At 43.8% G+C, this 15,609-nt stretch overlaps 1 protein-coding gene and 1 long non-coding RNA gene across 2 annotated transcripts in view; both read right to left on the bottom strand.

Annotated features, from left to right (window-relative positions):
• Positions 1-1,562, bottom strand: part of LOC107396206 (homeobox protein DBX1-B) — a 10,256-nt gene extending 8,694 nt beyond the window's left edge. The window contains exon 1 of the mRNA XM_015975798.3: positions 1-1,562. This exon is cut by the window's left edge and continues 176 nt beyond it. Coding sequence (XP_015831284.3) covers positions 1-173 — 173 coding nt within the window. The 5' untranslated portion in view covers positions 174-1,562.
• A 1,220-nt stretch (positions 1,563-2,782) lies between these two features.
• LOC139069682 (uncharacterized) overlaps positions 2,783-15,609 on the bottom strand; it is a 37,833-nt gene continuing 25,006 nt past the window's right edge. The window contains exon 4 of the long non-coding RNA XR_011520375.1: positions 2,783-3,141. This is a non-coding gene — a long non-coding RNA (uncharacterized lncRNA). The remainder of the gene's footprint in view (positions 3,142-15,609) is intronic.

Below are 15,609 nucleotides of genomic sequence, written 5' to 3'. Positions count from 1 at the left end.
TCTCCGGGACTCCCCTGAGTGAAGGTCCGGTGGTTGAACCCGACCGGCTGATTGAACCGGAGCAGATCCTCCACCAGGAAGCCGGTCCGGTTCAGAGGGCAGGACAGAACCGGGGCAGCACGCAGGAGGTTCGGGTAGAGGGGCGGAGGCAGAGCGCTGCAGGGGAACATCATGGTGTTCCGATCAGGACCCAAAAATCACCCAAAGTCCGGAACCCGCTCCGCTTTAGGGCTTTATACCACCACCCACCCGTGAGCACGCGCATGAGAGCCTGGGCGCGCGCACAGGCGTTCCACCACAGGTGATGGAGGAGGAAAAGTTCTGGTTCCGTTTGCTGTGTCTGATGCAAGGGCGTCAGTTTGTTTTCAGAATTGCTGGGGACAATAACCATACACTTGAGTGGGGTTTAAAAATTGCTGGGGACAATAGAGTAGGTGTCGGCGGCTCTGTAGCCGCATGCGGCTCTTCCATCCATCTGATGCGCTCTCTGTGCTTGTAAAATAATGAATGGATATTTAAATAAAAAGCTTTATATTTTACTGCATTAATTTTACATCTGTATGCCAATTCTAAATGTAAAGATTGTCTGCGTAAACCTGAACAGGTCCAACCCGGTCTTACTGTGAGACCGGGTTGACGCGTCACGCTTGTGCGTAATCATATGCGCTTCCTGAGCTGAAGGATGTCCGATTCTGGGCTTCTCCTCAGACAGGTTCCTGGATGCGTCGCCACATTGGAGACAGGAACAAGCACTATTCAGCCAAAGTTTCATAATCAGGTGTGGCAGTGTGAGTGTCCTGTCACAGTGTCCCGATAGATAATGCGCCCTGGCTACTTGGCCAACGGAATGTCCCTTTGGCTGACTGGTTAGAGCGTATGACTCTCACCTGGGAGTCTGGGGATCGAATCCCGCCCGGGCCCTCATTTCTCCACCTTGCCACATATTGACGGATAAACTCAAGGATGTTGGTTGTTTTGAAAGAATTACCCCGAAGCACACTGATGCGCATGGATGAGCTGACATTTTAATCATTAGGCACATCGCAGAGGTAACTTGATTCCCATCAGAACATCAGAGCTTTATACTGGACACTGTGTTCAGTGCGGCTCGGAGCGCCCACGGTGGACAGTGGGCTGAAGATCTGTAGAGGGATTCGCAGCGCAGAACCACAGTGCATGCGATACGATTTCCTCCCACTGAAGCGTTCTGGAAACCCGGTCTCCCTGAGGGATGTGTCACCTGGAAAAATGTTCTTTTTATGAAATTATGAAACTTTGGCTGAACAGCGCTTGTTCCCGTCTCTAATATGGAGACGCATGACGCATCCAGTCTGAGGCAGAATAGCCTCTTCAGCTCAGAAAGCACCTGTAGAGACATTTGATCACGCACAAAGTTTATGTGGAGCAGAAGCGGTCGGGCCACGGCAGGTGGAATGTTCCTAGCCTACATGAAGTGTAACTGTTTAATTGTAACATTAATGTTACTGGACACACTGGTCTGGTTGGTTAGACCAGTGTTTGAAGTGGAAAACACACACACACACAAACCAATTAAAATAATGCTGATAGCGTGGACTAGAAGACAGGTGATGGGTTACGTATTTAAATGATGATCAGGCTGCTGTAAAATGTAATCTCCATCCACATCCAGACAGAATTATCCTCTATTCTTTCTCTAGTTGCTCTGCTCTTGTCTGGGCTGACGGTGCACGCGCCGCGCCTAACTAGCGGCTGATGCACATTTTACGCATTTGGAGAGGTGGGCTGGAAGCTTTGTTTTTACTGGAAGATGGTCCACTTAACGCACGGGTGCAGACTACATATTAATGACAAATGAATGAAAATTTAATTGTGAGTTTTTACTTCATATTTTAGAAATAAAAATGACGGTGGAACACATTTATGACGTCTTTTTAAACTAAATTTTCTAGCGCGTCCTGCCTGCTTCACTGAAGTCGCTGCTTATTAAGGCCCATCCAGAATTACCGTGGCCCATCCAAAAATGAAAACCGCGCCTGTTGTAAACCTCTGCAAATTGTTGTTCTTCACTTAATCAAACTCAGACTTTGTACAGCTAATGTCAAGATGTAAAATTATGAATTCAGTCGAGCTCTTCCGTCCCTCCCTCTCCTGCTCTCCTTGAAACCCGACATCGGCTGTCAGAAGCGGGAGGTGAAGAAGGAGATGAGGCAAACAGAGTGAGTGCGACATAGAGAAACCAGACTGGTGTGGAGGTGAGCAAAACAGCTGGAAAAGTGTGGGTGTTGAATCCCCCACGGGTGCGACGCCCATGCGAGCGACCGGTACCGGCTGCTGTCACCTGGTTGTGAGCAGCGCTCTGCTGTCTGAGGGTAGGCCCCGCCCACAACGCTGCGGCCGCTGTGGCTCCCAGCGTTTTCTTTACTGTGGGAAATGGGTAATAATGACTCTTTGATGGGAACAGGTTGCCGACCCCTGGTATAAGATCTGAGCTGGTAAAACAAAAATCCTCATCAGCAGGCTTCTTTGAAAGTGGGGGGGGACACAGCTGCCAATCACAAATTTTGCCGGGGACATGTCCCCGGCGTCCCCGGTTAAAATGACGCCTATGGTCTGATGGGTCCGAACCGAACCGCTGTTGGTTTAGTCAATAAACCAAAATATAAAAAAATAAACTCAGATTTTATTTTACAACAAAAGAGGGGGGGGGGGGGGGGGATCCAGAAGTTATAATTTTATCATGTTCTCTGGTTCCGGATCGGCCTGTGATCCAAACCAGAACCAGACAAGCAGCATCAGCTGATCAATGAAGAAGCTATAAAAAACAGAAACTAGTTTTTTTCTTCATATTAAGATTAAATAAAATCTGGAGACACTGAGCTGAAAGAGTCTCTGATGCTTCAGACAAACGCAGCTAAACCCAAACCTGAGAAGTTCTGAAGCAGAAGGACCAGGTTCTGAGGTCCAGTATGAAACTCAACTAAAGGAAGTGATGCAGATTGAACATCTTAACCAAAACACAGAAAATGTTTTTATACCTTCAGAAAATCCCTCCATTGTGCTGAAGTGGAGCAGATGGTTCTGAGCATCAGCAGAACTAATTTCTCCTCCGGGTCCAACGGACTCTCCGACCCGCTACTCGGTTCTTAACCAGAACAGCAGCTGCTGGTGAATTAAACACCAGTTAAAACTCATTTTAAGGCCATTAACCCCAGAAACTCTAACAATACACACACACACACACACACACACACACACACACACACACATGCATGCGCGCGCGCACGCACACACACCAGCATCAGGTAATGTTCCAATTCTACAGTCATGCTGTCACGTTGAGAGCAGGAGGTTTGGACCCAAAATGCAGAAACACTCAGGCAGGAGTGGTTGAATAAATGAAAAGTCCTTTTATTAGGATGATGAGTAAATATCCAAAGGGCATGAAGCCAAACCTAAAATCTAGAAAAACTGAATTACAAAAACAACACTCATTTATGAGCAACAACTGGAGTTTCTAGAAGAGGACAGAACAACACTGACAGGGTTTTATACACAGGGACTGGGTGATTAAGGGAACTGGGCACAGGTGAGATTGATAACTGAGAGGAGGAGCAGAACAGGGCAGGTGAGGAAACCAGACCTAAAATCTGTAAGACAAAGCTACTGAACATAAATAAACCTAAACACTGTAGAAATAAGACTAAAGATAAATAAACTAATGACCTCAGAGTGACAGAACTAATTATACTGGAAGCAGGAGAGGATCATACTTAAATGGGGAAGGAACACAATACACCAAAGGGAGATATGAACTAGATAATCTGAAATAACAGAAAACTAATGATAAGTGAAGTGACTAGAGGGAAACCTGGAGAAGCTGGGGACCAAAAGGGCACTGATAGGGGGCACATGAGGGGAACCAGGAGGGGGCTGGGGGCCACAGGGACACAGAACATGACACATGCTTTGTACTCATAAAAGTTCTCCTTTACCACCGTTTCCTTACAGCTGTACCGCTACTGTACAGTATCAATACCACGGTACCACTACTACAGTATGAATACCATGGTGCAGATACTACAGTATCAATACCACAGTACCGCTACTACAGTATCAATACCATGGTACAGATACTACAGTATCAATACCACAGTACAGGTACTACAGTATCAATACCACAGTACAGGTACTACAGTATCAATACCACGGTACCGCTACTACAGTATCAATACCACAGCACAGATACTACAGTATCAATACCACGGTACATATACTACAGTATCAATACCATGGTACGGGTACTACAGTATCAATACCATGGTACTGGTACTATATCAATACCACGGTACCGCTACTACAGTGTCAATACCACGGTACCGGTACTATATCAATACCATGGTACCGCTACTACAGTATCAATACCACGGTACTGGTACTACAGTATCAATACCACGGTACCGGTACTATATCAATACTATGGTACCGCTACTACAGTATCAATACCATGGTACAGATACTACAGTATCAATACCACGGTACCGGTACTACAGTATCAATACCACAGTACAGATACTACAGTATCAATACCACAGTACCAGTACTTCATTATCAATACCACGGTACTGGTACCGCAGAATCAATACCATGGTACAGATACTACAGTATCAATACCACAGTACCGGTAATACATTATCAATACCACGGTACCGGTACTTCAGAATCAATACCACAGTACAGATAATACAGTATCAATACCACGGTACAGATATTACAGAATCAATACCCCGGTACCGGTACTACAGAATCAATACCACAGTACAGATACTGCAGTATCAATACCACGGTACCGGTACTACAGAATCAATACCACGGTACTGTTACTACAGTATCAATACCATGGTACAGATACTACAATATCAATACCACGGTACCGGTACTACAGAATCAACACCACGGTACAAATACTATAGTATCAATACCACGGTGCAGATACTACAGAATCAATACCACGGTACAGATACTACAGTATCAATACTGCAGTACCAGTACTACAGAATCAATACCACGGTATCAGTACTACAGAATCAATACCACAGTACAGATATTGCAGTATCAATACCACGGTACCGGTACTACACCACGGTACAGATACTACAGTACCAATACCACGGTAATGACACCACTGTCCTGATTCTGCTCTATGCAGCCGGATACTCTCTGCTGACGCTATCAAAAACAGTGCCGTATCCAGTTTTTAGACGGATCCCAGGTGTCTCTAAATGTTTTCTTAAATTTGATGTGTTCCTGTTTTTGCACAAAAATGTCTTCAGTCTTCTGTTTCATGTGGAACAGTAGAGGGCGCAATTAAACAGTTAAATATGTTAATACTGAAATGTACACTGTACTTTGGTCCGGTTTCTATCACTAATGTTCTCCCTGGTTCCATACCCGTATCGAGTTCCAGTACTAGCTGCTGTTAGGATCTGAAACTCGCTCCAGCAGTCGATGAACATCTCAGCCTCCTGGCAGTGAGCAGCCCCATGAATTTTCATCAAGCTCTGAGAAAGTGTGAGAACGTTCTCTCTGTTTTGAATTCATACAATAAAAGTAAAACTTGACCGAAGCGATTAGCCCGTGTCGCTGACAAATATGAGAAATGGCTGGCCTCCATGTCCCCATCACAGCCCAGGATCCTGGTGACACAGAGCACGCTCAGTGAATGCTCATTAGCTGGAGATTGGTCATGGGGGCTCAGAGCAGCACATCGCTGTGCTAACAATTTTCTCCTTTATGAGAGCTTCCATTCTTCCTTTCACAGCCCATTCTGCTCTAATCGTAGTGGAGGCTCATAACGTTCTGTGGCCCTTCAGCGGGAGGCTTAAAGCACCTGGCAGGTTGTTTAGAGGGAAGCTTGTAAATGCCTGTGGTTAAAATAGGCTGCAACACAAGCCAAGCATGGTGGGGGGGTGGGGGATGTGGTTGTCAAGTTGATTTTTGGTTTTGGTTTTGCCAGCAGAGCGGGGAGACCTGACCGAGGCATTACGCTGAGCTGCTGCTCCACCGGGATCAGAGGGAACTCAGGTAGCTGCAGCACACAGGTGCAGATCTACGCCTAACACCAACATCAGGTTCAAGTTCATAACATCCCATAGTTACAAAAGATGATCCTAATCTAACACCAGCACACGAAAACATTCTAAATGTACGTGGCTTCCGGTTTCAGTCAGAGAAACTATCCTAACAGGTCTGGTTACTATAGAAACTGTGGTTTTACTTCTGAAATGGGATGGAGCAGTGAGTTTCACATGCACGCTGACGATGAAGCTTCTCCAGCCATCTCCTGCTTCAGCCGCAGAAAAGGAATAGACAGGAAAACAAGTGGGCCAGAAAAAGCCAGTCACTTCTGCATCACATGGAAAATTAGCATTCATGGCCCCGCCCACCTACGCTTAGGACCTCCCCTGAGAAGGAGAGAGCAGCGCACGTCTCGTCTGGTAGAAATCAAACATTAGCATTAGCAACTAGACAGCATGGTGGAACACACTTGTGTTGGTAAAACATTAATGCTGCATTTTTACCTGAGAAAGAACAAAGTTTTGTTAGCCAATCAGAGGCGAGATGCTTGCACTCATGAACACACTTTTAACCCCTGAAACAGGAGCACTGGAGCTTTTTTTCCACAGAAAATGACTCGCAAGACACAAACTCATATTAGAGGTCAGCAGATTTACTGAAGTAACAAGTGAACGAGAGATTTGTGTGACTGAAGTTTCTCTGAAAGAAATTTCTCCAGGGATTTTATCAGTTAGAAGATAAAAATGTCAGCCTGTTGATGTAGTTTAGTACAAGTTAGATCATGAAGATGGCTTCAAATATAGGGTGTTGTTCAATGTCAAGGAGCCTTGCCTTGATGTCTTGGCCCCGCCCCGGTTGCCTAGAAGAGAGTCATCAGGAGCCACAAAGACGTGTTCCAATGTTCATATTCTACCGAGGCGTGTATTCTCCGTTTGTTAGCCGTTTAGCTAGCTGAGCAAGGATACACGGGAGGTGTCTTGTAGCCTAGCCTTGGTCAAAAATTACCCACAATACACCACAGTCTTTTCAAAAAGACGGCGAATCAGAAGCCAGCGGCTACTTCTGGGACAATTTTCAAGTTTAAAAGTGAGTCAGCTAATTTAAATTCTTTTTTTAGATCCAAAGAAGTTATCTATTGTTGGTTAGTTGCTTAGTAGTTGCAGATTCGGTGGCTAGCGGGTAGTATCTCGCTTAAATTTTTAATTTAACAAACATAAACACAACGTTATCTCCCGTGTCACGTGACGTTACGTGACCGCCGTGGAAGCCGCGGTCACGTGATGCACGTCTGTTCCATTTAACCGTTTCCTTTGACCAAGGAAGGACAGTGTCCTTGCAAGAAAGGCGCCTTGGCCTCACAAGGCCAGGCGCCTTGACATTGAGAAACACCCATAGACAAAGAACTAAACTCCTCTGAGTAGGAACCAAAACCTAAATCTACTACATTATTAAAGGTGCAGTTCACTGAAAACCCCTGTTTCAATGATTATTTCTGATTCTTACGGGTCACTCTGAGTGTCTCCTACACCTATCTCCTGCATTAGCTTGTGATAGGACACTCCAGGATTGGAAAAGCCTGACAGATCTACATCACCCTGTCACTTAACGTTCATGGAGTCATGACGGGAAAGGCAGGAACGCCTTTTTCACTACTCGACACACCGCCTCTTAAGTTTTAGAATACACAATGTCCCTAAATAGATGATTCTATAAAAAACTGGTTGGATTTCTCATATCCAACTTTGTTCATTATCCTAATAGCTCTCTTTTGCGATTTAAAAATTGGACCTAAATATGTTGTATATGTGTTCTCCCAAATTTCCACACAACACGTCATATAAGGCAAACTAAGCGAATTGTACAGTAAATGAAGGCAGCTCTCTTGTTTTTAAAGAACAGAAATTGATTTAGATAATTTCCTTTTCATGTGTTCAATGTGGGGTTTCCAACCAAGTTTGTCATCAGTTACTACTCCTAAAAACATAGTCTCATTTACTCTTTCAATTTCAACATTGTTTAATTTCACTTTTCCTTCAAACTTGCTCTTATTTTGTTTTAGTTTCATGCAATCATAGCTTATTAAAAGCAAACTCTCTATTTAACTCCATCAGTTCTGTTTCCACTATTTTCGGTCATTTCTTTATATTCTTTCCTGAACAAAATATGTTTGTATCATCAGCAAACATTACAACATCATCACTGGCAGTACAAATATCATTTCTGTAAAGTAAAAAGTACTTACACAGACCCTTGCGGAACTCCACAGGGTACTTTGCTAAGTTTAGATTTCATGTCATTAATACTCACATATACGCTTAAACCATACCTTTGGAATGATGAATCGTATCAAAGGCTTTACGCATTGGTACTATAGTATTGGTACAGAGTACTGCTGAAGCCAAGCATTGTGTCTGTGCATTTTTGAGTCCACATCGAACCAGAGCAGCTTCAAAACCCAAACTTCCATCATTGCATCAGATCTGTTGAATCTGTGCGTTTATTCCATCCTTTCCCTTAATGCACTTCCTGTTTCAACGCCAAACACATTCTACCACATAAACAGAAGCTCGTTTGGGTTCTCTGGGGATTTCAGAGCGGATTTCATTTTAGCCTGAAGGGGTGGGGGGGTTAAAGAGCCTCATCCGAAGGCCTTAAGCCGGCCCGATGAGTTGAGCATGGCGTAGAGGTGAGGGGACCAAGGTTAGTGCAAGGCGTGGAGATGAATACAGCTCGTCTTATTTCTGAGGCGGTCTGAATATGAGGACGCCAGCACAGTGCTGCGTGGCCAGCAGGTATTGAGGCGGGCCACGCCGCATAATTGGATTGAATGCTGGCCACGGTATTTATGTCACTTCTCGTCTTGTCAATCCCATAACAGGCATGGCGATGGCGTGGGGATCTCCCATGGTGACGGGACTTTGCCTTATTCAGACAGAATGGAGAGAAAAGAGCCAAGCCTCATTAAATTCACGTTTAATTCTCACTCAAACCGTTTTAAGGCCCGTGTTATTTGCATAACAGGGAAAGAGAGCGCTCTGCCTTTTCAGCGTCCCTGTGAGTGTGAGAGGGAACAGGAACAGTGTTGTAATTGAAAGTGTTTGCTTGGCTTATATATGCATACGCTGGGGGACAAGCGTTCTCACACGGATCAGCAACCATCCTGCTGCTGCGTACCGCCGCTCCATCCCAGTCCTGTGATGGCATGTCCACACAGCCCGGAGCACAAAGGACACAAAATAAAAGTCCATCCAGACAAAAATGAAGGAAACTTTCAGAGAAATGATAAGAACACCCAAACGGATGTAAAACTGGGCCGGAACAGGAAAAAACAAGTGTTTTACCTTCAATGTGAAAAATTATCTTCAGAGAAACGTCGACCCAGTAGCCCCCCCCCCCCCCCCCCCACACACACACACACACACACATCAGACACACACACACACACACACTGAGCAGAGCCAGGTCAGGGGTTCAAATCCCAGATAGAAATAATCACCCAGGCCTTTCTACATCTGACAGATGAGGTTCTGCTGCTGCAGACAGCATCTCTGTTTCTGCCTTTACTGGCGAGTAATTTCAGTTTGAAGCCTTTTAGCCCGTTAGCAGTGATAGATGATGGATGGATGGGTGAATGATTGATAATGGATGGGTGAACGATGGGTGAGTGATGGATGATGGATGGGTGAAAATGGATGATGGATGGATGAATAATGAATGTGTGAGTGATGGATTGATGTTGAATGGGTGAATGATGGATAGGTGAATAATGGATGGGTGAGTGATAGATGGATGTTGAATGGGTGAATGGTGGATGATGGATGGGTGAATAATAGATGGGTGAGTGATGGATGGGAGAATGATGGATGATGGATGGGTGAATGATGGGTGAGTGATGAGTGATGGATGGATGGGTGAATGATGGATGATGGATGGGTGAAAAATGGATGATGGATGGGTGAATAATGGATGGGTGAATGATGGCTGGGTGAATAATGGATGGGTGAGTGATGGATGGATGTTGAATGGGTGAGTGATGGATGGGTGAATGGTGGATGATGGATGGGTGAATAATGGATGGGTGAGTGAATGATGGATGGGTGAATGATGGATGATGGATGGGTGAATAATGGATGGGTGAGTGATGGATGATGGATGGATGGTTGGATGATGGATGGGTGAATGATGGATGATGGATGGGTGAATAATGGATGGGTGAGTGATGGATGGATAATGAATGGGTGAATGATGGTTGGGTGAATGATGGATGAGTGAATAATGGATGGGTGAATGATGGATGATGGATGGGTGAATATTGGATGATGGATGGGTGAGTGATGGATGATGGATGGATGGGTGAATAATGGATGGGTGAGTGATGGATGGATAATGAATGGGTGAATGATGGTTGGGTGAATGATGGATGAGTGAATAATGGATGGGTGAATGATGGACGATGGATGGGTAAATAATGGATGATGGATGGGTGAATAATGGATGATGGATGGGTGAATGACGGATGGGTGAATAATGGATGATGGATGGGTGAATGATGGATGGTGGATGGGTGAGTGATGGACAATGGATGGATGGGTGAATAATGGATGGGTGAGTGATGGATGGATGTTGAATGGGTGAGTGATGGATGGGTGAATGACGGATGGGTGAATAATGGATGATGGATGGGTGAATGATGGATGGTGGATGGGTGAGTGATGGACAATGGATGGATGGGTGAATAATGGATAATGGGTGAGTGATTGATGATGGATAGGTGAATGATGGATGGTGGATGGGTGAGTGATGGACGATGGATGGATGGGTGAATAATGGATGGGTGAGTGATGGATGGATGTTGAATGGGTGAGTGATGGATGGGTGAATGATGGATGATGGATGGGTGAATATTGGATGATGGATGGGTGAGTGATGGATGATGGATGGATGGGTGAATAATGGATGGGTGAGTGATGGATGGATAATGAATGGGTGAATGATGGTTGGGTGAATGATGGATGAGTGAATAATGGATGGGTGAATGATGGACGATGGATGGGTAAATAATGGATGATGGATGGGTGAATAATGGATGATGGATGGGTGAATGACGGATGGGTGAATAATGGATGATGGATGGGTGAATGATGGATGGTGGATGGGTGAGTGATGGACAATGGATGGATGGGTGAATAATGGATGATGGGTGAGTGATTGATGATGGATAGGTGAATGATGGATGGTGGATGGGTGAGTGATGGACGATGGATGGATGGGTGAATAATGGATGATGGGTGAGTGATTGATGATGGATGGGTGAATGATGGATGGTGGATGGGTGAATGATGGATGGTGGATGGGTGAGTGATGGCTGATGGATGGATGGGTGAATAATGGATGATGGGTGAGTGATTGATGATGGATGGGTGAATGATGGATGTCAGTCAATCAGGAAAAGGAACCAACTGAAGAAGATGGTCCTTTGACCGATGAAGTAGGGCTGGGCCCATCAGAACCACCTGGTACTTTGGTCCGGATCGATTTTTCTCTCTGATAAAAACTTTATGACTGAAACGACTTTGACTAATAAAACAAGTTCCTGCTGCTGCTGCTCCCAAACAGACAGAATCTAATCTGAGCATGAAAACCATCTCCCCTCTGATTCTGGCTCCCTTTTAACCCGAATCCCCTCCAACACCCCCATAGCCTTTCACAACCCAGGATTAATCCCAGGATTCAACCTTTGATTCCAACTTCATCTCTGCCTCTTGATCCCCGCCGTCTGCACGTGCACGGGGAGAGCGAGCCGTATAAAGTGACTAGTCAGCTTCCTGCTGCTCTCCTCTCCTTTTTCTTTGTTGGCTTTCGGCCCTTTAGCCCGGTGCTTTGCTCCCGACACACACACACACACACACACACACACACACACACACACACACACACACACACACACACACACACACACACACACACACACACACACACACACACACACACACACACGCACACACATCATGACTTGCACAGTATGTGTGTGTGTGTGTGGTTTGATCTGGGTTCCTGCTGTAGTCTATTGTGTCTGGGCAGGAAACAGCTAATCCAGTCAGATCCGACCCAGCCAGGGTTCTGCTGCTCATATAATCCGAGCAGTAGGAGCGCCGCTGTGGGAACCAGAAACAAAACTCCATCCCTCCGTCCCATCACCATCAGCTCAGTTCTGTCTCTGAAGAACCCAGAAACTCAGATTTAGGTCTAATGAGAGGACACCAGCTGACTGAGGCCTTTGAGTCCCGCATTTCTAGGTCAGAAGTTATTTCATGTGATTAACTGTGAACTCAAAAACATAAAGAAACTAACTCAGAATTAAAAATATGAATTTTTGTTCCGTTGTTTCTGCTTAATTGTCTAAACTCCTAAGTAATCTCAGAAATATTTTTCATGTTTAAAACAACGAGAAGATCACCAATGTAAGATGGTGCTTGTCCGTGTATGGCCCTAAAGACCAGAACCAGGATCTTGAAATGACCCCTGAAGTTGACTGGCAGCCAGTGAAGCTGGAGGAGAAGCGGGGTGATGTGGGTGTGTTTGGAGGACTTGGTCAGAAGCCGAGCACAGGTCTTCTGAACCCCTGTAGATGGTTCAGGGAGGTTCTGCTCAGACAGGTGAAAGGAGAGTTGCTTTACTTTGTTTACTTTGATCCCAGAGGCTAATTAAATTTTACTCACATTTTAATCTACATTTCTTTACCACTTCTATGACATTTTATAAACAGTTTTTGTTTGTGTTGTTCTTATAAACCACCTTGTCATTAGTATCTTGAGAAGCGCTATATTAAAAAAATGGTTCTTCTTCTTCTTAATGCAAGTCAGGTCAGGTGATTGACTAAGCAGTCTCCTTTTCTGAAGTTCCGGTCCAAAGATGACAACTTGAGTTTTGTCTGGATTTAACCGCAGAAAGTTTTAGAGTCCTCCAGATTTTTATGTCTTCAAGACAAGCCTGTAATCTACCTAACGGTTAGGTCCTAACCGATCAGGTTAATCAGGGTTAGTGGATAGATACAACTGAGTATCGTCAGCATAACTGTGGAAGTCCCATGCTGTCTAATGATTTTACCAATTGGGAGCATATACATAGTTAAAAGAATTGGTCCAAGCATTGAACCCTGTGGTACTCCACAAATAACCCTGGAGTATGAAGATGATTTGTCATGTACATTTACAAAATGAAATCTGTCAGACAGGTAGGATTTAAACCAGCTTAACGCTGTTCCTTTGATCCCTACAACATGTTCAAGTCTTTCTAAAAGAACATTGTGATCTACTGTGTCAAAAGCAGCACTGAGCTCTAACAAGACAAAAACAGACACAAGATTCTTATCTGAGGCCATGAGAATATCATTTGTAACTCACTAATGCAGTTTCAGTGCTGTGATACTCTCTAAAACCAGACTGAAATTCCTCAAACAGATCATTAGCGTTTAAATGCTCACATACTTGGATGGCCACTATTTTCTCCAGGACTTTGGATAAAAAATGGAAGGTTAGATATTGGTCTATAGTTCATTGGGTCATCTGGATCCAGAGAAGGCTTCTTAAGTAAAGGTTTGATTACAGCAACCTTAAAATCCTGTGGTACATATCCATTTACTAAGGATAGATTGATTATATCTAGAATGGGGGCAGTAACCAAAGGAAATGCTTCTTTAAATAATTTGGTTGGGATTGGATCCAAAATGCAAGTTGAAGGTTTAGATTAAGGTAATATTTTTGAAAACTCTGAAAGCTCAACTGGATCAAAACGGTTCAAACACAGATGAGGTTCTACAGACACCTCTGATGCTGCCTCACTTACTGAGGAAGAAGAAATCACATTAGGGAGGATGCTAAAGATTTTGTTTCTAATAGAATTAATTTTACTTGTGAAAAATCCCATAAAGTTGTTGCTGTGGAGGGCTAAGGGAATAGATGGTTCAGAGCTATGATTCTGTGTAAGTTTAGCAACTGTACTGAAAAGAAATTTTGGATTATTCTTATTCTCCTGAATTAGTGATGAAAAATAAGCTGTTCTAGCTTGTCGAAGCTTATTTTTATAAAGCATAAGACTATTTTTCCAGGATAAGTAGGACTCCTGGTGTGTAGCGCGCCATGTTTTCTCCAATTTTCTAGTTTTGTTTAAACCCTTTGATGCATAATGGTCACTACAATGGGCAGGTACTCAAAATTGTTATATATATTTATTTTGCTATTAAGCACAGCTGTTGAAGACTTTATTGCATTTGAGCCCCTCCATTTGGAATTCAGTAAGTCAAGCCAACATCTTTCATGTTCAGAATGCACACTGTCCACTGAGGTGGGCATGTAATAAATTATTTGTAAATTAAATGTTACAAAAAATATGTAAAAATGAAATTTGTTTCATTCACACCTAAAGATGAATGAAAAAAAATGTTTTAAAAAATTGTGGTTTTCATAATTCATGCATCAAAGGGTTCGTAAATCAGAATTAAAACAGAAAGCCAACTTCCTGTGCCTAATTACCTTCTTTTTTAAACGGGCAACATCATCTAATGCCACACGTAAAGAGGAAGTAACATTATGAACTAAATCATCGATTTGTGAAGGGCTAGAAATGAAAATATTGCCCTCTGCTACGTTCCTCTGAGATGCTGAGGATAGTAAAGATGGAACAGTTGATTTAAAAGATGCAACAGCGTTGTCAGTTAGAGACCGACTATAGTGAAATTTACTTTCATGTCTCAAAAACTCAGTTATAAAAAACTCAAAGGTTATCAAAAAGTGCTCCGAAAGGACTGGATTATGTGGAAAGATCGTTATTTCCTCACACTCTATGCCATAAGTCAACACAAGGTCTAATGTATGATGGCAGGAGTGGGCGAAGCTATGTATCCTTTGGGTAAAGCCAGTTGAGTCTAAGATATTACTAAAGGCTACATTGAGGCTATCATTTTCAATGTCCACATGAATGTTATAATCCCCCACTATAATGACCTTATCAGTATTTAGCACCAAATCAGATAAAAAAATCAGAGATCAGATCCAAAAACTCAGAGTAAGGGCCTGGTGGACGATATAAAACTACAAACAAATGTTTCCTGATATGTGGACATCTCTCCTCTGATTGGCTAACAGCAACACGACTCTACCGCTGACTCTGTTTGTTCTGCAATGTTGATGTTTTATCTCCACAAATAACACAAGCCTGAAGGAGTTCTGCTCTGTGTGTGTGTGTGTGTGTGTGTGTGTGTGTGTGTGTGTGTGTGTGTGTGTGTGTATGTGTATGCGTGCATACGTGCGTGCATACATGCATGCATGTGTGTGTGTGTGTGTGTGTGTGTGTGTGTGTGTGTGTGTGTGTGTGTGTGTGTGTGTGTGTGTGTGTACTGTGGGATAAATTGGAACCATGTAAGTGTAATTTCATTAGTCACATCCTGTCCTGACAACTGCAACTTTCTGCTTTCTGGTATCTCACAAAAACTCCTGCAGAAACTACAGCTGGTACAAAACTCTGCAGCTGGCGTCTTCACCAAGACTCCACTTT

The sequence above is a fragment of the Nothobranchius furzeri genome, chromosome 4, assembly GCF_043380555.1.
Source record: "Nothobranchius furzeri strain GRZ-AD chromosome 4, NfurGRZ-RIMD1, whole genome shotgun sequence".
NCBI classification, from domain to species: domain Eukaryota; kingdom Metazoa; phylum Chordata; class Actinopteri; order Cyprinodontiformes; family Nothobranchiidae; genus Nothobranchius; species Nothobranchius furzeri.
Note: the sequence above shows the minus strand (reverse complement) of the source record. Positions and strands in the feature narration are given on the sequence as shown.